The 26,196-nt window shown below is 41.5% G+C and overlaps 1 protein-coding gene across 1 annotated transcript in view; it reads right to left on the minus strand.

Annotated features, from left to right (window-relative positions):
• Nucleotides 1-26,196, minus strand: part of TSNARE1 (t-SNARE domain containing 1) — a 452,796-nt gene that overhangs the window by 216,181 nt on the left and 210,419 nt on the right. The window contains exon 10 of the mRNA XM_041459558.1: nt 23,632-23,688. Coding sequence (XP_041315492.1) covers nt 23,632-23,688 — 57 coding nt within the window. The remainder of the gene's footprint in view (nt 1-23,631; nt 23,689-26,196) is intronic.

Here is a 26,196-nt window from a genome sequence, read left to right on the forward strand (position 1 = left end):
AAGCCCAAAGCAATTACAGGTAGAAAGGCCTCAGGCAGGCACAGAACAAGCAGCCTGGGACTTCTAAATCTTTTAGAGGAGAGAAATAGTGATATTACAATTTTGCATTATCTTTCACATGGAAGATCACAGCAGTGATTGGTAATCTATGCTCTATTGTCTTAGGAGAGGAGCTTCCCACAACAACTGGGAAAGAAATGCATCACAAAAAAACCACAAATTTACCATCCCCTGCTCTTCCTTTTCACTCAAAAAAGGCCAAATTTAAAACTACCACAACAGGGACAACTTTCAAGTGAAAGGTATTGAACCCTTCCTGCATGTATCACTGACACGGGCAAATACAGAAATGGATTCAGCATTTTCTTCAACTTATGCAAATTTGATTACTCTGCACCAATGTATCATGAGAAAAACCAGGATGGGGAAATCAGCATAATGGGAAGGGCTGAAGTGCATTTTTATTTAAATTAACTAGAATCCTTCATGTGTTTCTGTCTTCACTCAATCAAGGTGTTTACTTTTGAATGAAAGGAATATGAAATTGAGTAAGAAAACCACCCTTTCCACCAGTTTCCTACTAGACAATCTGCAAGAAATTACTAATTTTAGGCAAAAAGTATTCACAGAAAGTATTTTGCTAGTTTGCTTTTCAGCATTTTTAAATTTCCTCATTCAGGTCTCTGCAGAGGACTGAGAAAATCTTTTCAGTTTCCTGGAACTGGCAGAGACTTAGTAACAGAGTACCTAGTTCATACCTCCTACTGTTTTCCTCTTCTTTAGCTTGCCTTCAAGACTTTATTGCTTCACCAAATTCATTCTAAGCAATCCTGACCTCATCACCCAGGGCTGCTTGAGTTCAGAGTCGATCTTACTGTACTCAGGGTGGGAGAATTAAATGGCCTGTCTGTGGTAGATGAAGAAAAAGAAAATAAGTCAGGGGCCCGAGGTTTAGCTCTCTGATAACTGATGTGCTTTTAAGAAGCACAGCACATTTTCTCCCCACAGTGAAGACCAAATTTAGGAGGAATGCCCTTCCTACCAGGCTTAGATGGTGGGGCTGACACTCACATTTTGCTCATGGAGATCATCAGCTTCTAGGTCAAACTTCAGCTGATCATGAGGGCTATGTTTTGCCATGTGCTTTCACCCTGTCTGACTGAAGGAAGGAGCAGCTTGTTCTGTTCCTATTTCCAGTCCTTCTTTTTTTCCTCATGATTTGGCAACTTGATCTACCATGCAAATAGACGTTCCCACGGCGATGTGAGTGAAACAAAACAGCATCAGTGAAGAGAGGAACACATCTCCCTTCTCTGTAACTCAACAAACTCTGCTTTTCAAACCCATTTCACTGAATAACTTCAGCCTGTCTGCATCCATCCTTCTCAAAGCCACCTGCCTGGGCTGCCACCACCTTCAGGTGCCATCTCCATACACACAGAGCAAGTGGGTAAACATTCCTTTGAGGCTGTCAGGAAGGAGGGCATTCACTGGTGTTTTTATAGCATCACAGCACATTCCTCAAGCTGTTCCTGCCCTTTCCTCGCTGTCTGTGTTGTATTCTCAGCATTCTCTGTCTCTGCACATCTCTGCTGGCACCACGTTTTGGCTGGCAGTGCTGTCTGAGAGCTGAGCTCTGCTTTGCCCCTGGATCCTGATGCAAGGCAGAGACCCCCTGCTCGCAGCTCTGAGCAGCTGAAACCCCCAGCATTTGTGGAAATGGCCCATGCTTGAAAGAGCTCACAGACACTTCAAGACTGTCTAGAAAGTATCGTGTTGTCTCTGCCTCTCAACATATGTGCTGCACAGCTGGTGAGCAGGTTCCTGCTAGAAAGGCAAACAAAAGGGAGAATGAGTCACTGGCTCATCCATTAACACCCATCTAGTAGCAAAAAAAACTAAAATAGTGAGGAGTCTTTTTTTTTCCTGGGTTCACACAGAGTCAAGAACCAAATTCAGCTTGATTTCCTGCAGCAGAGACAACCCCTAACACAGGCACAGTGCCACTCTGGAGCAGCAGAAAAGCAGAAAGATACTGAAAATAAAAATATGTCCCTTTCTTTCAAAAAAAAAAAAAAAAATAGACTGCTTTTGTATTTTGCATTTTGTTTTTGGACTGCAACCAGTTTTATTTTTAGAAACATGTTTGACTCCTACAAAACTCCACTGGCAACAATTTTTTAATCTCTCTTTGTTCCTGGCCTTTGGCAGGGTTTCAGTGGACTGTTCAGTGTCCAAGCAAATGTTCAGAGCCTGATATTAAGAATCAGTCTCATTTAGCGACTCTTTAAAAGATATCTGCCCATTTTACAGCCCCTGCACTGCTAGAATGCTTCTGTTACTGCCCAAAAGCCTGATCCCATGTTAGGACAAAAATCAGAGGAATCTTGTCACCACACATCTGCAAGAGCCTTGTTGGGGGGGGAGGTTGGTTGATGGGAACGGGGCTGGGGACACAGGACGAAGTTCCTGCCTCCCTGTGAGAGTCAGGTCCTCCCTTTGTGGGGGAGAAAGATGAAAGTAGGAGCTGAGCTTTGAGCAGCAGGATGGGACAGCTCCTCATCATCCCACCACAACTTTTAGCACCATCCACAAAAGAGCCCCATTTTGAATAATCACAGAATCAGAGTAAGGTTTGGGTTGAAAGAGACCTTAAAGATCATCTCACTCCAACCCATTCCATGGGCAGGGACACCTTCCACTATCCCAGATTGCTCCAAGCCCCATCCAGCCTGGTCTGGAAAACTTCCAGGCAGCCACAGCTGCTCTGGGCAGCCTGTGCCAGGTCCTCACCACCCTCATACTAAATCATTTCATTTTAATATCCAATCTAAATCTCCCCTGCTTCAGTTTGAGATCATCTGCCCATTTCCTGGCACTTCAGATCCTTGTCCAAAGTCTCTCTCCAGCTCTTTTGGGGTATCTTCAGGAACTGGAAGGGCTCTGAGGTTTCCCTGGATCCTTCTTTTCTGGGGGCTGGACACCCCCAGCTCTCCCAGCCTGGCTCCAGAGCAAAGGTGCTCCAGCTTCCTGAGCATCTTCATGGCCTCCTTGGGACTCACTACAAATATTCCATGACCTTCTCATGTTGGGGGAACACAAAACTAATTTCCTGTTATAATATCTCCATGCTTCAAACCAATCTTTTTTTTTTCCTTTTCCTCCAAAAATCAGATGTTACAGCTCAAGGGACATGATCACCCAAGTGGCAGTACTGGGATGAAATAGATACACTTGGAAATTTGGATTTGATTACAGTGTTGCCTTTTTAAGTGTACAATTATGGAAGAGCACTGCACAGCAGAGCCCAGCTAGACAGGAACTTCTACAACTAAAAGGCTCTGTAGCATTTGCTCCTAAAGAGATACATTCAGAGAAACAGAGAAACATTTTCAACTAAATTGGTGAAATGGCTTCTGTCCCTCTGAGTGTTCCCACTTAAAACATCAATAGAACTTTCCCAGTGCCCACCTGTCCATACAGGACGGATTTATGGTTCCTTGTCCTGGCCAGTGATAATTCCCACCCAACTCTGTCTAACCTCTTGACCTGTAAACAATCTTAAAATATGAGTTTAACTGAAGGGAAGAAAATTCTTGCCCTGGTTTCTGTGTGCTCTGACAGCAAGGACTGACATGGACAAGAGGACATTGTTTTACTGGAAATATTTAACAACAGACAACCTTATTCAGAGGATGTGAGCTTCAATCTCCAGAAAAATGAAGAGTGACAACTTGAATTTCAAGTCAAATCAAGTCAGAACATTTACTGGTTTAGAGAAAAACACAAGAACAGCAGAAAGAAAATTATATTCTTCCTCAAGAATAGTGATAGAGTTATTACACATCTAGGCAATGTCTCAGGGAAGAGAAACTAACGCTATTAGGGAAATTAGGGCACAGAGGTGTATTTGGCACCAAAGTGCCTGCAAAGTGAAATAATGAAAATAGAAAGTGTAAACATTGCTAAAGGGAACAAAATCTTGTTCTGAGTTTGTCCAGGGAAAATGAAATAGGGAGAATTTGGCAGTGTGCTAATTTATCCTGTATGAGTTCTTTACAGGGCAGGATGAAGTGAATTTAACCTTCCAAATGGTGACAAAAAATAGGAAATTTCAGGAAGGGAAGTGGTGCAGAGCAGCTTTATTATCCTCAGGTGCTCGGTGCTGTCTCGGTGATATACACTCACAGAGATGTTAACCTTTCCTCATTCAGTCCCACACCACCCCATTAGCATACAGGCTTTCATGAGGATTGAAAAGCTACCTAAACTGTTTCCAAAATAAAGCATTCAGCAAAAGGATTAAGATTAAAAAAAAAAAAAAGTGCTGAAAGGTTTTCAGCTCAGCACCTTCGGAACGTGACATGTAACAAAATCGTCCATAATCTGCCCATTTTTCCAGTTAATATCAGGACAATGTCTTAACTGTGTCACAGGCAGGAGAGGGCACAGATAAACATTCAGATAATTTCTACCACATATTTTTATTGCACAATCATTATTATTTATTTTACTTCTGTTTTAACTGTGCTATTGACTTTGCAAACTGATGGGGGTTTAACCATCCACGCAAGTGTTCTTTATTAGTTTTAGCACTTAACCTACATGTTTCTTTCCTACCATCAGACTATCCTGGCTTCTATCATTTAAATCTGAATAATTCACCTGAAAATTAATTTGTATTTTCACCTTGAAAATATTTATAGACATATAATCATGTCTCTATTGATATTTTCTTCAGGACTATTTAATTCAGCTCCCTCATTTTCTCATCTGATATTTATAGATTATATACTTCACATTATTTTACTTGTCCTGTTCATGTTCTTTTTTATCCTCTCTGTACATAGCAAAGCCCTTCCCAAGCCATAAACTCCAAGATTTCATTGCTTGTACCATAAAAGTATATTTCTGTAGGAAACTTTTACGCAAACACAGGAGAAGTTTTGTCACGTGTTTAAGTCCACTCTCAAAAATGCTGCATGGGGCTTTGATTGGTTGACTTGTTGCACCTTGGTAATTTTCCTAACTATTTTGACCCACTCCCAAAGGACTCAAATCTGATAATTTTCCTCTCCTACAGTAATAAAAAAGTAATGAACTGATTCTGAAAGGCTGGGACACACTCACTGAATTAAAATAATATTTCACTCCCTGAAAGAGACCTCTGTCTGCAAACCCACATTGGAACAGGACTCTCTCTGTGGAAAGGTGATAGTTTTCTGCTGTTCCTCTGAAAGTTTGTGTGCATGAAAATGAGATTTTTATCACATAAACCCAGGTTTTCACTGCACAAGAAGCTCCTTGCTAACACTCATGGGTGCAGACACTGCCAATGAACCCATGAATTCTGGAGGGACAAAGGGTGAACTACAGGAAGGGTGTTTGCAGGGAATTTATTTCCTCCTGCTCCCTGTCTACTCAAAACTGTGAAGTGGGGTTCTCCAGTGGGAGATTCAATCCAATAACATTCTGTCCTTCATTTTTTTGGCCTTTTCTCCAAACTGGCAATAGAGACAAGGAGCTTTACCCTGTTAACAGAGCTGCCACTTTGTTCCATCAGATATCAAGTGTCATTCAGAGAAGGAGGGATAAATTAGGCAGATGCTGGTTCAGGACTGGTGGTATTGACATGTAAGTGGGATCCCTCTTAACATCAATTTGAGATGTTTGCACAGTGGATATCTTTGTTTGAATTGATCAGGCAAATTGAACTGCCAGAAATCCACCTCTCCAACTTTATACACCCACAGTGGAGGCACTGACCTCGAGCTCCTGATTAAGACTCCCACTATAATCAATGGAGACACGGTCAATAAAGTCAATGGAGATAAGAGCCCTGTTCTCCAGATTAAAAAGATTGACAGCTACTTAACACAAGACTGTGCCATAGACTATAAAGGGAGCCTTGAATGTCGGGCTCAGAAGTAGAGATTTACACTACACATGCCCAGCTGTGCCCAAGGGAGGCTACAGGGAAAAAACCCCAAACAATCCAAAACAACATGAAAAAAACATACATAGATTTTTTTTTTCCAAGAAAACCCTGACAAAAAACCATAGTTGTTTTTCGGGGTTTTTTTTCTGGGGTTTTTTTTTTTTTTTTTTTTTAACTGAAAACAATATATCATACTTAGCTCAGCTGAGTACATTAAGATGTGTTTGTTTCTCCCAACTACCTGTAGAAAGAGTCTTGCTGCTTTCAGAGACAGAAGTCTACACCATGGAAGATTTAACAGATTCCTTCAGCATGCATGGTTTGAATTCCCAGTAGATTTATCAGGAACGAGGTGAGGACAGGGAGGCAAGACAAATCTGGGGTAATGCCCTAGAAGCTGGCTCTGGGATTCCCTCATCATGGAGAAATCCTGTTTTCCCCCACATGGCACATGTAAGAGCAGAAAATGTGTTTGCAATTACCTGGCCAGTGTGAGAAAGAAATGACAAAACCACCTCTGGTTTACTGATGTGCAGTTGGTTTATTCATCTGTCACACAGAAGGCAGAATCATGTGAAAATTTCAACTTCTTTTGACAAGTTTCCCTCAGCTGGTGAGAACAGGAGGCAACCAGCATCTCCTTCACAGACCAGGTCTTTAATAGACTTAACACCATGAGAATATCAAGTGATCTCAGCTATATATTCACATTGTATGAGATCAGACTGCATCCAAACTTTGATAGATGCCCCTGCTGTTTGCTCATCCTTAAGGAGCAATGACCCAGACATTAGCATGTCTAGTAAATTGTTCTAATGTGTGGTGAAAGGGGACTAATGGATACAGTAATTGATTGTTTGATGGATAGCTGGGGAGCCCTTTGATTACGAGTTTTTGCTACGGTCCAAGACATTTTCATTCTCCAGTTAACCCAGAGCTGATTGCTTGCATGAATTATCTCCTTCTCTGACTGCAAATATCATTCACTTAATAAATATTTCATTAGAAACAAACCAGCGGTGGGGAGAGAGGAGGAAGCAGACGCTCAGTGCTGTGTCTGTTGAAGATGCTACAGAGTTTGGAGAACAAACACAGAGATTATCCATGAAATGTGCTCAGGTCACACAGGAGGTCTTTGCTTCTACAGGATTTAGTGCTCAGGAGCAAGAAGAAGCCTGAAGGTCAATTTAAATCAATCAAGGGAAGCCCAGTATGGACCAAGGAAGATGCACTACAGTGCTGAAGTCACTGTGTAGAAGTTGGCTTCCTCACAGATCCCACCCTCCCCTCTCCCAAACTCCAGGCTGAGCTTTCATGTTACAAGGAGGGACCCTGACCAAGAGATAGAATATCATCAAGAAAAGATTTATAATTCCTGGGATTTTGTGGTGAGGGTAGAGTTTTGATGCTAGTGAAGGTTACAGCAAAATTTTCCTGCCTATCAATGCTGTCTCTTTTGATCCTTTATTTTCCCACAATGTCTTCTCAAAAGTTATTTCTACCTTTATTTGGCTTTTGATATTTAATTATCCAGTGACACCTGCACTGAACATATTTGTTTCATTTCAGATGGTTACTTTCCAGCATGGCACTGTACTTTTGAGTTATGAAGATCACTACTCTTCTCTCCAAGGAGAGCTCTAAAGGACAGTGCAGAAATCAGGCAGAAACAGACTTTTTTTTTTTTAACCACTCAAACTCTCAATCCTGGATCAATCCTGTTTCACATCTCTTCAAATTTTCAAATGAGAAGAGTGCAATATTTGCTGAGGACACTTTGGACTTCCACAGGCTCCAGGGGACTTGACAAACTAAGTTGGAGTCACAAGTAGCTTGTTCCAACACGGAGTCACTACAAAAGCTAATCCCAATTCACCTCACACTCTTAATATGCTGAAAACTGCAGCAGTTTTTAAATCCTCTTTCACTGAAAAATTGTTGATGAGCAAAACACATAATGTTCCCCTATTACTCTCCACCTTGTGTACGTCCCCTGGGCATTGAGACTCTCTTATCTTGTTTTCCTAGCTGCTCCTCCAGCATATTTATATTGTTAGCCTCACAATGGGTATCGTTATGTCAATAAGCACAATTTAAATATTAATCCTATGGTTATGGGCAGAAATGTAACTGATCATATCATATGCTATAAAAGGGGAACATGTCACAAGGAAATGGCTTCAGTGCTGTTTGCTCTCACATGTTTTGTCAAGAATTTTACAGAGGGGAATGACACGAACAAAATAGGGGGGGAAATAAGAGAAGGTGACAAAGGAAGAGGGACACCCAAACAAATAGAGCAGGGACTGTCAAGAGTGAAAGAAGAACACAAAAAGTGCTCAGAAAGGGGACAAAGAGTAAAGAAAGCTTGGAAGTTAATTGAAAGGAAGCCAAAGGCAGATCCAGGTTATCTCCAAAATGCACAGATCTCCCAGTCAGGTAGGACAGGAGCTGAGATAGAACCCTCACAGGGACTGGAACCCTCACTAGTGCTGATATATTTCAGCAGGAAGGGTGAGAGAAGGAAGGCAGAAAATCTTTATAAAAACAGAATAGCCACTATAAAAATCTACACATTCCTGTTATTTCTCCTTCATTGCCATACACACACCAACTACTGGGGAGCAGGAAATCTCATTTTTAGACAAAAATATCTCTCTTCTGTTGAAGAAATATTTGTCACTAATTTCTGAAGATAAAACAACATTCTTCCCACAATCTGGAAAAGAATTGGCCACAGGGTACTTGTAACATTAAAAACAAAATGGGTAAAAAAATAAAAGAAGAATTGGAAAAAACTGCTTTTCCAGATAAATACTAAACTCTGTATTTATCTGAGATCAGACTGAGTGAAGAAACTGTTGGCACAGTTAGTGTTGGACATATATTTTCCACACCAAATTGTGGAAGGTGACTGAGTCCACAATATCCCTGCATATTTTATCATAATCATGAGGCTGCACAGCAGCCTTCTCCATGGGAAGCTCTCCCTGAACCACTGACACTGCCTGCTGAGGGAGGTGACACTTTCCATCAGCAAAGGAGCATCGATCTGGCTCAGCATTTTAAAGTCCCTGATGAGTTTACATTACCTTTCTGCTGAAGTCCTTTTATTTGCATCCACTGCCTGTGCTTTTACCCCTGCTGCTGCTCAGCTCAAACACAGCTGTGCTAATACACCAAAGCCACACAGCTAATCCATACTCCTCTGATCTGTTTTCAGGTCTCATTTGGCAAATGGAAGGGGGTGACACCAGTGGGGACACAGAGGAGAGACAAACCCTTGAGGTACGTCCTGGGCTAGTCTCCCAAGGACACTGATTAGGTTTTAGTTTTGTGAGAGTCACGGAATCATTGAGGTTGAAAAAGACTTCTAAGGTCATTGAGCCCAACTTTGGAACAATCACCAGCTTGTCAACCAGTGTCACGTTCAGTCACTTCTTGAACGCTCCCAGGGATGGTGACTCCACCGCCTCTCTGTGCAGCCCCTTTTAAAGCTTAACCACTCTTTCCATGAAGAAATTCTTCCTGATGTCCCAACTGAGCCTCCCTTGGCACAGCTTGAGGCCATTTCCTCTCATCCTGTCCCTTGTTCCTTGGGAAAAGAGAGCAATCCCCACCTGGCTACAACCTCCTGCCAGGGAATTGTAGAGAGCAAGAAGACTCCTCCTGAGCATCTTTTTCTCCAGGCTAAACACCCCCAGCTCCCTCAGCCTTTCCTCAAGGACTGACTCTTTAAACCCTTCCCCATCTCTGGTGACCTTCCCTGGACATGCTCCAACTCATCTTGATCTGAGGGACCCAGAACTGGACACAGCACTTGAGGTGTGGCCTCACCAGTGCTGAGTACAGAGGAACAATCACTGCCCTAATCAAAAAAAAAAATAAAGGAACTACACTTGGCTGAGTTTTACAAAAGGTTCTGAGCTTTGCACGCATCCTGAAGTCCCAGCTATTTTTCCAAGAGGAGTTATGATAGCTCAGTTGTCCTGGATATGTGGCAACTCCATCCTGCCAACCAAAACGTGTGGATTGTGAGGATGGAGATATTCTTCTCCTCCTCCAGTCTCACCCTGTCATGCAGTGACAGTGCCCAGTCCAACACTTCTCAGAAGAACTTGGCTTTCTCTGAAAGAAATTTGAGCCCTTCCACCCCGACTTATTTTAAATATGCCTGGTAGGTCTCATGAGTAATGTATCTACACAAAGAGATCTCAGAAAACCTACAGATTGTGCAGGAACATAAATTTTGACTGAGCAAGTGATGAATAGAATGCAGAGCAACATCCTCAGATTTTGGGCAAAGAACATATAATCATTGAGTGGTGTTTGCGAAACATGTCAGGCTCTGTCAGGAAGAAGGGTTATAAATAAATGTGAGGGAGATACTTTAATAATGCTATTTCATATACACTCAATAATGAACTTTAATTATTTCTTTGGGTTTCTTTCTTCTTTCACTGTAGTGGATGAGTCAAGCCCAGATGTGTAATGAAACTCATACTGGCACCACAGCATTTTCTTTGGAGGTGGCTGAAAGAGCTCTATGGATCAGCTGTCAAATCATTTCTCCTCCTGTGGGGTTTCCTTCATGCGTCTCACCCAGCATTTAATTCCTCCACATATGGTAGGAGTGAATCATAGCACAAGGAATTTTCTTGATGGAAAAGATTTTGCAGGCAAGCAGTCTTCTCACATCACTGGTCCTGAAATGAAGCCAAAGTCATCTTTATCATAGGCAGTGGAGCAACCTGCCAAGAGGAACCAGTTGCCATGGTATGTAAGGCTATAACATCCACAACTTTGCATTCTGAAACTATGAAAAAAAACCCTAATTTAGAGCTTATCGGTAACCTCATCACCAAATATTTGCAGCAGAGAATGAGGAGATTGATTTGTTTCCTGCTGTGATGCTGGGAATTAACAGAGGATATCAAAAGGAAAGCTCTGAGGTGTTAAATGTAATGATGTGGATAAATATGAAATATCCTGCCAATTCCTTGGCTTTTCAGTAGAAACTCAAGGAAATGAACAGAGGAAGGTGTCACATCACTCCTTTTGCAAAATGACTTCCTGTCAGCCTCTGCAATGACTACACAACTTTCTCGAAGAGGAAATCACATGTGATGAATCTCACTGAAGTACTTTCATTCTCCCTTCCACCTTTCCTGCTCTATAAGCAAGGAAAACGACAACACAAACCTACTGAAAGAAACAGGATGTTCCCCAAATCCCCTCAGCATGAAGAGATCATGGCCCAATTCCTCTGCCCAAAAACAGGAGAGTTCAAACTCACTGAGGGGCCACACAAAAGTGTCTGACTTCACTTGCCAGCTCTACTCCCAGTCCCATAGCCAATATTCCATGAAGAACAGTGGACAAACAAACCCAGGAAACACATCCATTCTGGACACTCTTTGCATGTAAAAAGTCCTTGCACTCGGCAGCTACTCAACCTATTCCTCCTTATGAACACATCCAGACTCACCAATTTCCATTTCCTTATGAGAATCATGAGAAAGAACCAAACAAAAGAAACAGAACAAAAACCCCAAGACAGAGGAAGACAGAGAAACCTGGCAGGAGCTGTGGAACTGTGGAGAGATGATCCTGTGCTGGAGCAGTTTTATTGGTGAGACTTAGACCCCGTGGAGGAGGGTGAGGAGGAAAGAGAAGCAGAGACAACTTGGGATGAACTGGTCCCACTTCCCAACGCCTTCCCCCCATGATGCTGTTGGGAAGGAGGTGGAGAATTCAGGAGTGAGTTATCCTGGGAAGATGGGAGGGGTATGGGAGAGATGTTTTAAGATTCAGTTTTATTTCTCATTATCCTACTCTGATTTAATGGGTAAGAAATTAAACTAATTTCTCCATATTGAGCCTGTTTTGCCTGCGACAGTAACTGATGAGTGATTTCTCCTTGTCCTTATCTTGACCCACAAGCCTGCCACTACATTTTGTGTCCCCTGATCAGCTGAGGGGGTGACAGAGCAGGTTTGGTGGGCACTGCTATCCAGTCAGAGGCAACACGCCACAAATGGGGATGGGTTCTTCTCCCTGTAGAGAGAAACACCTCAGTTTGCAAAATGTTTGTGATCTGCAGGGGCATCTACTGAAATTCAGCATTGGGAGGTTTCCCAACTCACCTCCAATTTCGAGTCTTACATTCAATCATCAGTTTGTAAACAAAGAAGCAATTCCAAATAAAGCAGTTCCAAAAATAGCCCACACAGCTCCATACCCCACCTTCAAATACCTTTGTTTTGGTGGTCAGTTAATAATTTGCAATGTTTTCCAGCTCCTCACAGCTTAGAAGAGGAAAAAACAGCTCTGGTGAGCTCTGAGACTGAAGAGGAAGCAGGGGGAGAGTCAAGAAGGCAAAAGGATGATTAAAGGGATTTTGTGTGAACTGAAGTCTACAATGGGTCAGTGCCTGCAGGCTTGGAAGCAACAAGCAGTGTAATGAGAAGAAAAAGGTTTCATAACATTGGATGTCATCAAGCTCAAAATAAAATGAACCTCAAAATAAACAGTATTGGTGTAGGACAAGAAAACAAATTACATCCCATATGCGAAGAATGCACCTCTACAAAATGGGTCCTTTTGGGTAGAAACATAAAAACATACAAAAAAAAAATAGGCAGATGCCAAAATATTTAAACAAAAAATATGGTTGTCTGTAAACAAAAAGCCCTTTCTCCCCTTTACTTTTGTGCAAAACTCTCCCTCATACCCCACTTTTTCCAGGCTGGGACTGCCTGGCAGCTCTGACCAGGTAGGCAGGTGTCCAACAGATCACCACCAATTGCTATCACCTTTACCTGCTCTCACACCCATGAGCTGAGGTTTCTTGTTCATTTAAATAATTTTGAACCTTTTAAACTCAAAAATAGCAAACTAGCACTACCCCATGCTACAGCAGAATTGTGTCACCCTCTGCCATTTATCAGATGGCCTTCCAGACCCTACTGTGCCTAAAGCAGATGTGCCGATGAGCAAGAGCTGTGCTTACATTTGGGTGCCAAAATTTCATGAACCGGATAGGGAGAGGACCTGCACAGCCCTGTGGACTTTACAAAGGATGAGAACAAGACAAGCTGAGACTAAAAACTGCCAAACTCACAGCAGATGTGACCTAAAGCTCAAATTCTTCCTCCCTAGGAACCTCAGAAGTCATATATTTATACACAAAATCATTAATATTATACTTATTTAAATTCTATTTAATATGTTTGTTCTCCTTAGTACAGAGAGGGGACGTGGAGGGGATTTCCACAACTGAGCAAGGTATTCTCTCTTCAACAGACACACAAAACATCCTGTTTCACCCCAACTCTTTACAGAGTTTATTCTCATCTCAGTGATTCATCAGGGCTTCCCTGACACCGTTTTCATCTGAGCAATGTAAAACCCAGCTCCTGCATCCGACCAGTCCTGTGCCAGCAGATGGCACTCCAAAGCGTGCAGCATCCACAGCTTCCCTCACCCCACTCCCAGCAGCTGCTGGAAAAGGGGTTCTTTTGTTTTTTTTTTCTTGTGCCTGGCTCTTCAGTGGTGTTTTTAATCATGTTTAAATATAGGGGTCAACTTAGGAGCTCCCACCACAGGGCTATCAAACTTCCCAGTGCTCAGCTTCCAGAGGAGGTCACCACATCCTACTGCACATAAAAGCCACATTCCCATTCTCCTTCCTTAAATCATCTGACCAGTTACAAACTGCTGGGCACAGAAAGGGGGAGAAAGCACCTTCTCCACTCACCAGAAATCAGCTGTGATTGCAAGAAGATGCTTTGATTTTTATTTTTTTTTTAAATTTATTTTATTTTTGTTTGCTGAGTGGTGTTGGGTTTTTTTAGGGCAATCATCTGTGTTTCTCAGCACGTCACTGCTGAGCTCTGCATGTGAATGCAACCTAATACAGAAAGGAGAAGGGGAAGGGAAAATCCTTCTTAAAGCAAGAAATGTTGCAGATCAAGAGATCCAATTGTGTCAAGTGTAATATTGAGTTAAGGTTCTAGGAACCACCTCAATAGTTTTATTACATTCAGGACTTTACAGATTCATTGAAGGTAGAAAATAAAAAACTGAAACTTTTCATTCCATCCACAGCTCACAAAAAATCCAGGGCTTGCACAGATTGGAAACAGGATCTCTGGCTTTGCCCCATGGAAAACTGGGTTCATGGAAATAAACATTTATGGTTTTATTCACTTTTTCCATATAGCCACTGCAGGTTTCCCCATGGCAGTCTTTGTGCCAAGGAAGACCTTGGGAACCTCTTGTCTGTGTTTTTGGCTTTGGGAAGTTACAGAAAAAGGAGCAGAAGATCAACATCCATTTCCCATGGGGAAGTTCCTTGCTCTACCATACCCAGCTCCTTTCCAGCATCTGGAGAAGACAGTGAGACAAGAGTTGAGATTGGGACCTTAGCAGGGAAAAAGTCCTCTTGCCCCAAACCAAATTAATCCACTGGAGTGACCTAAAGCTCATCCCAGGGTACCACGTGGTAGCACAGCTTTAATTAAAGCAGATTAATGAAGGGGACACTGCAAAGCTTTACTGGGTTTTACTGCAGGGGACACAGTGAGATGCAATCTGTCACCTGCCTGCTGAAGTGGCAAACTGCTCATTTGAGCACCCACAGGAGGAGAAGAGCTGTGGTGGCATGGCTGCATCACTTCCCCCAGGATTGATTAAGAGCTTACAGGGATGAGCTGGGACAAGGGTGATGCTCAGCAGGTGCCAACCACACAACTTGGATTTGCTCCCAGCAGTGGCAGTGATGAGCAACACTCATAACTCAGCTTTTTCATTCATAGAAACCACAGAATAACTTAAATTAGAGAGGAGCCATGAGGACCATCAAGTCCAACACCTTGCCATTCTTATCTACAAAACCATATCCAGGGAATTTTCATCAGGGTTTGCTCATGGCTCTGAACCACCACCTTATTTCATATCTGGGACAATTGGGTGAAAAAGTCTCTTAAACTTAAGGGAATTGTTTGCTTCAGAGGCACCTTCTCAAATCAACAAGTTTGTGAGATTGCAGTGGAGAACCTCCATCTGTGTTTAGGTGAACACATTTATTTTATTTATCACACAGGCTGTTGCTATCAGCTCAGAAATAACTACTTGAAATGTTATCTTCACCACATGCCTTATCCTACAGAACCTGTTGTGTTTTATAATGACACTATATATAAATTATCTCTCTGATATATGTCCAGCTTTATGAGTTAACTCCAAAAGAATTTCCTGGATTATCATTAAAAGTGAGGATGAAACTCTATAACAAACCAGAACATCAGTGGAAGTTTAGCTTGGCACAAATTTGGGTTACACTTTTCAGCTAAGGAACAGAATAAAGAATCAGAATTAGAAGTGTGATTCTGTGTTTCCTCATGTTTTCATAAATCAGAAATAATTGTGACCAATTCAGAGAGCCTGAGCAACCTGGTCTAGTGGAAGGTGTCCCTGTCCATGGCAAGAGGTTGGAATAAGATGGTTTTTAAGGTCCCTTCCACCTCAAGTCATTCCATAAGTCTGTGATTTCAGAGGTGAGATGAAGCATAGGGGAGGTAACATCACTGTCTTCTACACAGGAGTGAAAGGGGTTTAATATTATTAGGTTTTATGGTGGATATTAGTTTGTTTATTTAGTGCCTAGAAAACAAATAAGATGTGCCCCAGAAAGGTTAACAAATATCATTTTTTTATTCACCCTGGTGCAGCAAGGGTTAATATATTTCCAAACACATTTTGTAGTGGGAAAATACCATTGCTGTCCCCATTTAATCATGTGATAAATGCAGCCATCAAAGTGGGTTTAGAAGAATACAATTTCCTTCCTTTCAATAATTCATCTCCACAGTGGGGTTTAAATGTATTAAATAACACTGCATTCACTTTGGAGCAAGGTGACATACTCAGTAAGATTTCACATTTGTTACTCCAGTTGCTGCATGTGATCTTTGCCAGGGCAAAAGTCAATTTAGACTCTTGCAGTGCACCTTAGGGAAGGTGGGGTTGAAGGAAGGGAGGTGGATGGGGTTATATGAGCAGCCCACTCATCCCAGCAAAAACCACTTCCACTGGGCAGAAACACTCTATAATTATGCTTCTGAAAAAAAAAATAAATTATATGCAGGGGAGTCAAGCCCATAAAGTGAACAAAATTCAAGCTTTTAATTCATTTTTTAATAATTATAGTACTGCCATTGTGGCCACACACGTCCTGCAGACCCAGCCTACATTTCATCAGCTCTGGCCTGTGTTTGCTCTCCTCTTCAGCTGCTGTCACACAGATCTGACAGAGCTGCCAGAGGTGACCCTCACTGCCCAGAAAAGCTGCATGCAAGGACAAAGCTCTCTGAGCAAGGTGAGTGTCCATCCAGCTGCCACTGTATTTACAGTTATATTTAATTTTATTTTTTATTTGTATTTATTTGTATTGATGTAGGTATACATCAGTGCACAGATATATATTTATAGATATACAAATCTGTGCCAGCAGTGCTGACTGGAACCATGAACTGCCCACACTCACTGGGTGAAAAGCAATGCTCAGGAGGAGAGAGGATTCAGAATTCCTTGAGACCACGTCTTGATCTTATGTAATAGGTGAGAAATGCTTTTTTTGAATGAACCTGATGTGGCAGGAGATGTGCATTTGCAGTATTCTTTAAATTTAGGGGCTGACAGTACTTAAGGGGGTAGAAAGGCTGGAGAGGGATTTTTTTGCAAGGGTATGGAGTGAATAAGACATGGGGAATGACTTTAAGCTGAAGGAGGGTAGATTTAGATTGGATATTTGTAAGAAATTCCTCCCTGTGAAGGTGGAGAGGCCCTGGCACAGGTTGCCCAGAGAAGCTGTGGTTGCCCCATCCCTGGAAACATTCCAGGCCAGATTGGATGGAGCTTGGATCAACCTGGGAGGGTGGAAGGTGTCCCTGCCCATGGCAGGGGGTTTTAAACAGATGATTTTTAATGTTCCTTCCAACCCAAACCCTTCTGTGATTCCACGAGACACAAGCACAGCAACCACCCAGGCAACCACCACACGCAGCGGGGAAAAATACATTGCAGAGCTGTCTCTGGCTGTGGAAGAACAATAACGTGAGCACCAGCTGAGTGATCTGTCCCAGCCTCTGGGCACAATAAGGATTTTTCCCTGTCCAAGGGCTCCCTGCCATCAGCAGGGCTGGCTCGTGGTCGTGTCTCGTCGTGTGGCCCCAAACGCCTCCACGCGACCCCGGTGCCACCGTTCCCCCAGCAGGGTCTGCGCCAGCGTGGGGTGACAGCAAAGTGTCTCCCAGGATTTGGGAACATAAAAGCAAGCGTTTGCAGGGCTGGGGGCGAGGCTGGCACATTCCAGACAAAACAAGGCTTTGGTTTGTGGCTCCAGCAGTGACTCAGAGCTGGGGTAGAGGAGCCAGCAGAGCTGCTCTGGAGGAGGCTTTGTACAAAAGAGCCCCTTCCCTCGCCTTCATCCTCTGCCCACACAGAAACCTCTGTCCTTTCTCACTCAAACAAAAGGAAAAAAAAAATTTAAAAATACAATAAAAAGAAGAAAAACACACAAGGGAACAAACAAACTGAACAAAAAAAAAAAAAAAAAAAAAAAAAAAAAAAAAAAAACCAAAAAACCTTAACTAACCAAAACCCAGCTAGTGAAAACTCATTTCCTTGCCCGGGTGCTGGTAGAGGCAGCTGCAGTCTCAGGTTCTATCAGCAGACACAGGCAAAGTGGGCTGGTTCCTTGAAAGGCACTTAGTAGAGGGTTGCCAAAGAAAATCCACAGTGTTCAAGTTGTTCAGGCAATTTAGGAAATGGAAAGCTCCCCCCAAACCTGATGATACATATTCTTTTCTTTTTTTTTTTTAATAAAGGTTTGGTCTTTTCTTACTTTTCTTCTCCTGTAGGATAAGAAGATTGGAATGCTACTGGAAGCTCAAACCTCCAGCTTTTGACAATTCCTTCAATTAAAGCTGTAGTAGCATTTGGGGTGGTTTCTTACGTGTTTTTACTGAAGCCCAGAGCATTCCTGGTGTCCCATAAAACCTGACACCAGCAGCATCCAGAACCTGGGTGTTTTCCCAAGGGCTCTGGTGCAGGATTCTTCCTTTTAAGTTTTACAGCTGAAAAATGCTGCCTCCCTGACAAAAGAGGAGTTTAATGGTTACTTAGGGAAGTTCTGTGCCTACAAAGCCCACTGGAATTTTTTTTTCAAGATCGTGGGCATGATGAGAAGAAAAGACCTTCCCTTCCCAGACACACTGGAAGCAGAGCACGAATACTTTGGGACATTCAGAATAGATTCCACCTCCCTTGAAAACACAGGGAACAAATTAAAAGATTATGTGTGAATCTATTTCCATCCACTTATTAAATCCCTTTATGAGAACCTATTTCTCTACCCCCAAAGAGGCAGAAAAATTTAAATTTTCTTAAGAAAATTGCTTTAATGACTGCCTTAAAAAAAAAAAAAAAAACCCAAACCCTTTAAAACCAAACAAAAGCCCACACTTGAGTAAAGTCAAGAAAAAAATAACTGTGTGATTTAAATGCTCCATATTGACAACCCTAGGAACAGGGGAGTGGGCTGATTACAATATGGCTTTTAAAGGATGCACAGTCATTTAAAACAAAGTTGACATTATTGAAATAACACTTTTTACAGAAGTAGCTGCATCCCAAATGACCTTGAAAAGACACAGCAATTACTACCACACATGCAAGATAAATTATCACCAAAGCTAAGGCTTGATTTCCTGAGATACAGCAGCCAGACTGGAACATTAGGAACTGGGATGAGTTCTGAGATAAGATGGTAGAGTCAATAAGACAAATGTGTAAATAAAAAGCTCCATTTGTCAGGGCAAAAGCTGTATTTTGATTATGAGAAATCAGATTTTGCATTTCAGGGAAATACACACCACGTCCTCTCACAAATGTGGAAGCTGGTTTCAAACATGAGGAGCATCAGGAGCATCTATTACTTTAAAAACTCATAATTAATTATTGTTCAAAATAAGCTGTTGGCATTGGCTTAGCCTGTGAGATCCTCAAGGTGGCACAGTCTTGTAGCTGTGCTTATACACCTACCATGACAAGGGCCTGATAAAAATAGAAGCCCAAATAACCAAAGTCATTACACACTCACATAGATATATGCAGTTTATGCAGACATTACCGCCAAAGAAAGTTATTCTTCCATAAAGCCAAGGACTGGATCTTGCTGCCCTCAAAATGAGAATTTTACTCTAATCACATAAAAAGAACAACTTCATAAACACAGGAAGAAAGGGAGAAATGATGCTTCCTGTGGGAAGGAAGTCCTTTTAAAGACAGAATAAACTGATGCAGTCAGGAGGAGGAAAAAAAAAAAAAAGCTTGTATATGCAAATAGACATTTATTACCCATATTTGTACTCCTAAGAAATATAATTTACTGACCTTTGAGAGATGGGTCAAATAGGCCCATAGAATAAGGAACAAAGGCATCTTTTTGGCAACTACCATGTTCCAGAGCAATAATTATCCTTTCCCCTCTCCATGAGCAGCAGGAAATGAAGAGGGATGCCATTACACCACGACAATTACTGTAATTTTAATTTCTAAATATTGCTAGGAAAGTTTCCTCAAAAAAAAAAAAAAAAAAAAAAAAAAAAGTCTGTTCAGATTTTTGATGTGGTTTTAGACAAAAACTCATTCCCCAGCTAACGCAGAGCTGTGCTTCCCCTCCTCCCACTCCCTTGGGGGAACCACCCACAAAGTCTGCAGGGTGAGAAAAACCCACTTTCCTCCCCATTAGTGGAGAAGAGAGAATTGCAGAGAATCACAGAATGGTTTGGGTTGGAAGAGACCTTAAAGATCATCTTGTCCAACCCCCTGCCATGGGCAGTACCACCTTCCACCACCCCAGGTTGCTCCAAGCCCCATCATTTGAACTTGTTCAACCATGGGCACAAAACCAGATTCTATCAGAAGCTGATGATGTTGGATGCATAATAATTATTTTTAAAAAAATTTTAAAAATAAGGATTCTTTTCATCTCCTGTGCTCAGAAACATTATTTGCTCTGCTGTGGATTTTCCACAGTCTACCATTAATTATTTTAATACTATAGATAATCAATTCTGTGCTAGTAGAACATTATATTATATCCTGTTGTTGCACTGTGGGATGGATTTCACCCTAGAGAACATATCTGGTCAGCTGTCCAACCTCTCCTACCACTGACCACACTGTCCCAGCTCCAAGAACACCTGAAATATTCCCATTCCTACACTGGACTCTGCCTGGGAGGAGGAGTTTTCACTTTGGTGCATCTGTTCAGGGGGAGAAGTGGGATTTGCAGCCCATCTGCCCAAAAACAATCAGGAGCAGAGATGACCATATCCCCAAATCTCTGCTGCAGGCTGCACCAGCAATTCCCATAAACTAAAACTACCTTTCAAAATTCCCCTTAATTAGCCTCATTTTGTCGCCAGTAGGCAAAGACTTAAAATTACTTCCACAGATTCAAGGGAAAGGGCTTTTTTCCTTTTTATATTAGTTGTTGCCACAAGGCACGTTCAACAATCATCATTTAGTGTAGTAAAAAGTTGTGTCTTTCAATACATGCACCTATAGAACTCCATTGATTTGTCTATACACAAACACATTCCTACAAACATATATTTGATTAAGAATTTATATAACTTCAGGGTTCAAGGAGTTTTGGATCAATGCCTTTATTTTGCCTTTATAAACAAATAAACTCAATTAAAGAGTACTTACAACAAACCACAATGGGCAGGAAACTAATTTTCCCAAGGCTTGCCATGGCAATTTTTACCTGTTACATAAGTCTAGGGAATCAATTACTCCCTAAAGGGAAATTATTAGGGTTTGTGTTACCCAACATCTCACCTTTCCCACTCACCAGTGGGAGAGAAGTATAGGGACAGGCATCCAGAAAAACGAGTATTCTTCAGACCTCTTACAATTTGCTGTAATAAATTAAAGTATAAATAAAAGAGAACAAAGCCCTGCAGGCAGGCAGTGCTTGAGTCAAGGCTGGATCTGCACCAAGTCACTGTGCACCTTCACAAGGCCCATAAATCAGCTCTCCTGAACATATGTAGTATTTTGCATTACTCTATAGGGTGTTAACTTTAATGCCTTAATATATTCACATAGTGGTCAGGTTACAGGTCCTGTGGGAACCATAAATTTGTGTGTCCTGGCCAATCTGCTGCTGGAAAAATAATAATAATAATAAGTTAAAACTAACCACAGCACCACATTTCCTTCAGTGGTTTTTACACCTTTAATTTTTCTCCTTTTTGAGGGAGTAAGAAGAGAAGATGTGTGCAGCTGCAAACCTACAGGGAAGCTGAAGCAGATGTGAATTAATTTTCATCCCTTTTGTGCATGAAGGCTTGTGTGTCCCCAGCCCAAGCAAATGTCACTGCCTGAAAAAGATTTGCTCTTGGGTGTCATCAAGCCTTTTTCTGAGTCAGAACCTTCTCACCCAGGACATGCTACTACCTCCTTTTTTGTGATCCACCAAAGCCACTTCACCTGCAAATGACAGCTACAAGGAGAAACAACCTGAGCTGATCCAGTTTAACCCAATTTCTGCTGATTCTGCCTGACCCCCACCAAACTGATCCTGCTATAATCTCCCAGTCATTGGATTCCTACCTGGTTAAAGGCAAAGGGAGTTGTCTCTGTCCCATTCTTCCTGCAGCCTCCTTTTGCTCCAGCCTCACCATGACTCACATAAAGATTTGAGTATTTTTTGTCTGGCATCCTAATTTTTTCCCCATATTAAAGCTCTGTTTTCTTCCAAAGAAAGTTGGTTTTGGAGTCACCAAGCAATTTCAACATAGGAAAAAAAGCTGGTTTCATCCAGGCTTGCTCCCCGTGCCAACAATTTGCAGTAATTACCATTTTTCATTCTGTTTGCACTGGTTAATGGCCAGCAGTGTCCCACATCCTGTGGAGCAGTCAGGGCCATGGTAGTACCAGAAATGGTAGTCCAGGCAAGAATAGAGCTGTTCTCTTCCCTGCAACCCACTCCACCAAGAGCAGTCAAACACAATTGGTTAAAAGCCCAAGAAGTGACGCAATACAGACGGCATGAAAACAAATCAGAGTTAATTTGCACAAAATGACCCAATAAATATTTAATGTATGTAGGACTTGACCACAGTTACAAGATGTGCTATTTATGCCCCTGCTCAACACAGATCACCAGCTGGTGGACAAAACCAGACTGTTAATTTTTATAAACACACAGCTGAAAAGCAACATCTGTGCACAATCTCTCCACAGGTAGCAGTGGGAACCCTCACTCTGGATAAAGGAATTCATCAGCCCTTTGGTACCTAAATTTCATTTCACTGACACCCACACCAAATAAGCAACAAGGTCTAAGGCAGAATTGTACTTGTTTGAAACTTAGTTAATATTAAAACTTTGGTTCATTGATCTGCACTAATGATGGGGTTTTCAGTGGCACCATTCCACTCTTTTTTAAAGAGAATCATCAAAGTTACAAAGTACAACTATTTCTCACATACCTTAAGGAAGCTGTAGAAAACCAGGTGGCACAAGGTAGGGAGAGAAAAGTCATTAGGAAAGCAGAAAACCTGCTGACTGCCCCTTAAATGATAAAAAGTATCCAAAATATCAGAGATAATCACTGAAATTAGACATGGAGTTTTGGGTTTTGGTGGCACAGTACCAGCTGAAAATGCCTACAAGTTTCCTAGTATGTAGATTTGAGAGGACAACCTAATCTCTGTTGAATCCTTACTTCAGCCAAAGGATCTCCTGGCATCCAAACTCTCTTGGAAATCTGTGGAGATTTCTTAAACACACATACACATCTAGATATTAAATCTATAGTACTTTGCATTACTATTTATGAATGACTACACATTTTTTCTGTATGTATACATATAAACTTACACTAAAATATCTTTATAGTCTTAATAATTTGCATATGTTCACTGGCACACATGCACCTAATTATATTTTATATATATATTCACATAAATGTACATATAAATGAAATATGTGCATCACATATGGAGGAATCAGAGTATATATGAATATCTATGCACAAATTAGAATAAATTTATACACTTTGATTCTATATAGTATTTATTCATTGAAAATTTTCCTAATATGGGCTAAAAAAGAAGAAAAAGGCTCAATTTGCATATGTATGTAGTAGTTAACCACAGTGCAGTGTAGCCAAAGAAAGCAGAATACCTAATCCCTCTCAAAACTGGGGACAGATTTGATAAAAAGTCTTCTTAATTTTCTTCTATGAAATTGTCCTTGGAATGTGATTTAACCGCACCTACAAGCCCAGCTTCCAGGAAAAGGGTGTGTAGGACTGCTTTTTGATATATTTCATAGCAGACAAAACTCCCCTCAAGAATGGAAAAACAGCCCCATGAGGACAGAAAAGCAGAGAATAATTAAACAGGTTTTACATAAGTCTTTTTCCCTGGGTCCTGTTGTCTCCCACCTCCAAAGACATCACTCATCCCTATTGGAAAATCACCTCACTGGTTTCAGTGTAGGCAGTGGAGGAGCTCCAAGCTCTTCAGCATCATTAGTGGGGTTAAAAAACAGCTTTTTTTTAGCACTGTACTTACTTCCAAACACAGAAACACTCATGAACCTACCTGTTTGGTGCTTCTCTGCCCAGTAGGAAGCAAAGATTTGGATTTCTCTGCTATTTTCTGTTAAAAGGAAAAGAAAAAAAAATTCAGAGGGAAAATGGATAAGAAGAGTCCAAATATTTAGGGAAGGAGTCATATGAAGCTATTTTCTTCTACTTTCTAAAGAAAAGGACATGGAGAAAGCTCTTACTCTTTAGAAAAAAAAAAACCAAGGGAGTATAAAAGCATTGAAAACTTCAGTCTTGCAGGCATTAAAAGTCTTCAAAGCTTCCAGAATGACAAGGTTATCAAAACTGAAACAGGCATTTAGGGAATGACAGCCAGGACGTGGATAAGTAGCAATTTATCACTCAGATTGTTTTCCCAATGCAGCCGGGCATTCACAAACTGCAGTGGTTAATTTTGGCACTTCTGAATTGATGACAGTTTTTAAAATAAAAGAAATCCAATCCTGTATGGTTCAGATGGACTGTACTCATGAACATTATGGGGGAAAAAAAGCATAAAAAAGATGTGCGTGTGTGTATATGTGGGGGTGGATCTCCTTACCCAAATAATTCCAACTTCTCATTTAACACATAAAATAATTTCATTTAAAGACCCCATACTCAGTTTCTTGAATAGGACAGGTAAATAATTTAAAATATGAGGCAGCCCTAGAGATGATGCAATTCTATTACACAACAGACACGCTGTTGAACTGCAATTTTATGTACATCCATTTATTTATTTAATTTTTAAGGCACAGGCAGCAAGTGCTAGGAAATCAATCAGTCCAGAGTGTTTATAATAGAGACACATTATTAAGTGCATGTTGCCAGCCAAATTTCATTACACCTCTGTAATTACAATATATCCTTCCCATTGTTGCAGGCATGCGTCAGACTTATTAAAGCGATATACCAAAGCCACCAGAGTTTGTCCAGGTTGTATTTTGATTAATCCAGATATATCTCCTAACTTGCACTGCCAGGGAGGGAGGCAGTTTGGGGATGCTAAATTTAAGTCATTACTACAGTGTTTAAAAGCAAAGCAAATCTGTTCATCAGCAGAGCCTCCCCAGGGTAAAGAGGGTGAGCAAGAAGCTAATGAAGGAACTGGAGTTTAGGCTTTGTTTGTTTTATTAAACAGCTTGATCTTGGTGACAGATCCCTGTTGGAAAAACGTTCCGTAACATTCCAACAGATCCCAACCACAAGATGTGCCTGGAAACTTTCTGGCACAGCCAAACAGCAAAGCAGAGCCAGAAGGTGGGGTAACACTTGAATTATCTGTGCTGCCTGCACATTTTCTGCAAGCAGAAAAGGTGAACTGTGCAATCACCCCTCCCCTAAGAGTGGAGGAACACCAAAATAATGTCATGGCTAAGCCAGGGGGAAATACTTCCCCCTGAACTCAGCACTGGGGAGGCCACACCTCAAATCCTGGGGTCGGTTTTGGGCCACTCACAACGAGAAGGGGATTGAGGGGCTGGAGCGTGTCCAGAGGAGAGAAAGGAGCTGGGGAAGGGGCTGGAGCACAGATCTGATGAGGAGCAGCTGAGGGAGCTGGGGGGGCTCAGCCTGGACAAAAGAAGGCTCCAGGGAGACCTCACTCTCTACAATTCCCTGACAGGAGGGCAAAACCAGGGTCAATGTCCATTCCCAGGGAACAAGGGATAGGACAATCACGCTCCCCCAGGGGAGATTTAGATTGTGTATTTGGGAACATTTCTGCAGAGAAAAGCTTGTCAAGCACTGGATAAGGCTGCCCAGGGAAGTGGTGGAGACACCATCCCTGCAAGTGTTCAGTAAGTGTGTGGATGTGGCCCTTAAGGACATGGTTCAGGTGCACGGTTGGATTTGATCTTAAAAGTTTTTTCCAACCTAAATTCTATGACACTATGATTGCTTGACTGACAAAGAAAGTTTTTTTTTTTTCTGTGTGTGCATGCAAACAATCCACAGAAAAATGGATTGTTGAGGACTAACTATAAAGCTCTGTAAGGCTTTTCATGCTGTGAGTAATTTTATGGGAGGAGAGTTTGCAGTGGTACCCAGATTCCCATGAGGCACTTACTGACCAGCAGCCAATGTCCACCAGAACAATTTCTTCTATGTAAGGGGCAGTGGCTACAGGCTTTCTATCAAAATTTGTAGGTTTGATTACTAAAATTCTACTGTTAAAAAGAAGAATTAAAAAAAAAAGTTAAATTAATTGATCAGTGAGCAGAAAAAAGTTATTATACGATGTAATAGAGAGCAGGAAGTTTATTCCTTATATTACTGAAATAGTTTTTGTGTCTATTTCCTTCAGCTCTTAAATATTTTCCCTTCAACTTTGCGTTTTTGTCCCCATGACAGTAAAACCTCTTCTCCTGAGAGTCCCCATGGGCTTCAAGGGCAAATAATACATTCTTGTGTGGCACTGTAATTGAGTTTAATGTGACCTTGCCTGATTCCCCTTTGGACCCAATTTATGTCACAAAATAGAGCCTGGGGATCAGCACAACAACAACGAAAAAAAAAAAAAAAAAAAAAAGAAAAAAAATTCCAGATCCCCATATCTCCAAGGCAGCATCTTCTGTTT

This window comes from Pyrgilauda ruficollis, unplaced genomic scaffold (genome assembly GCF_017590135.1).
Source record: "Pyrgilauda ruficollis isolate IOZ18807 unplaced genomic scaffold, ASM1759013v1 scaffold138, whole genome shotgun sequence".
NCBI lineage: Eukaryota > Metazoa > Chordata > Aves > Passeriformes > Passeridae > Pyrgilauda > Pyrgilauda ruficollis.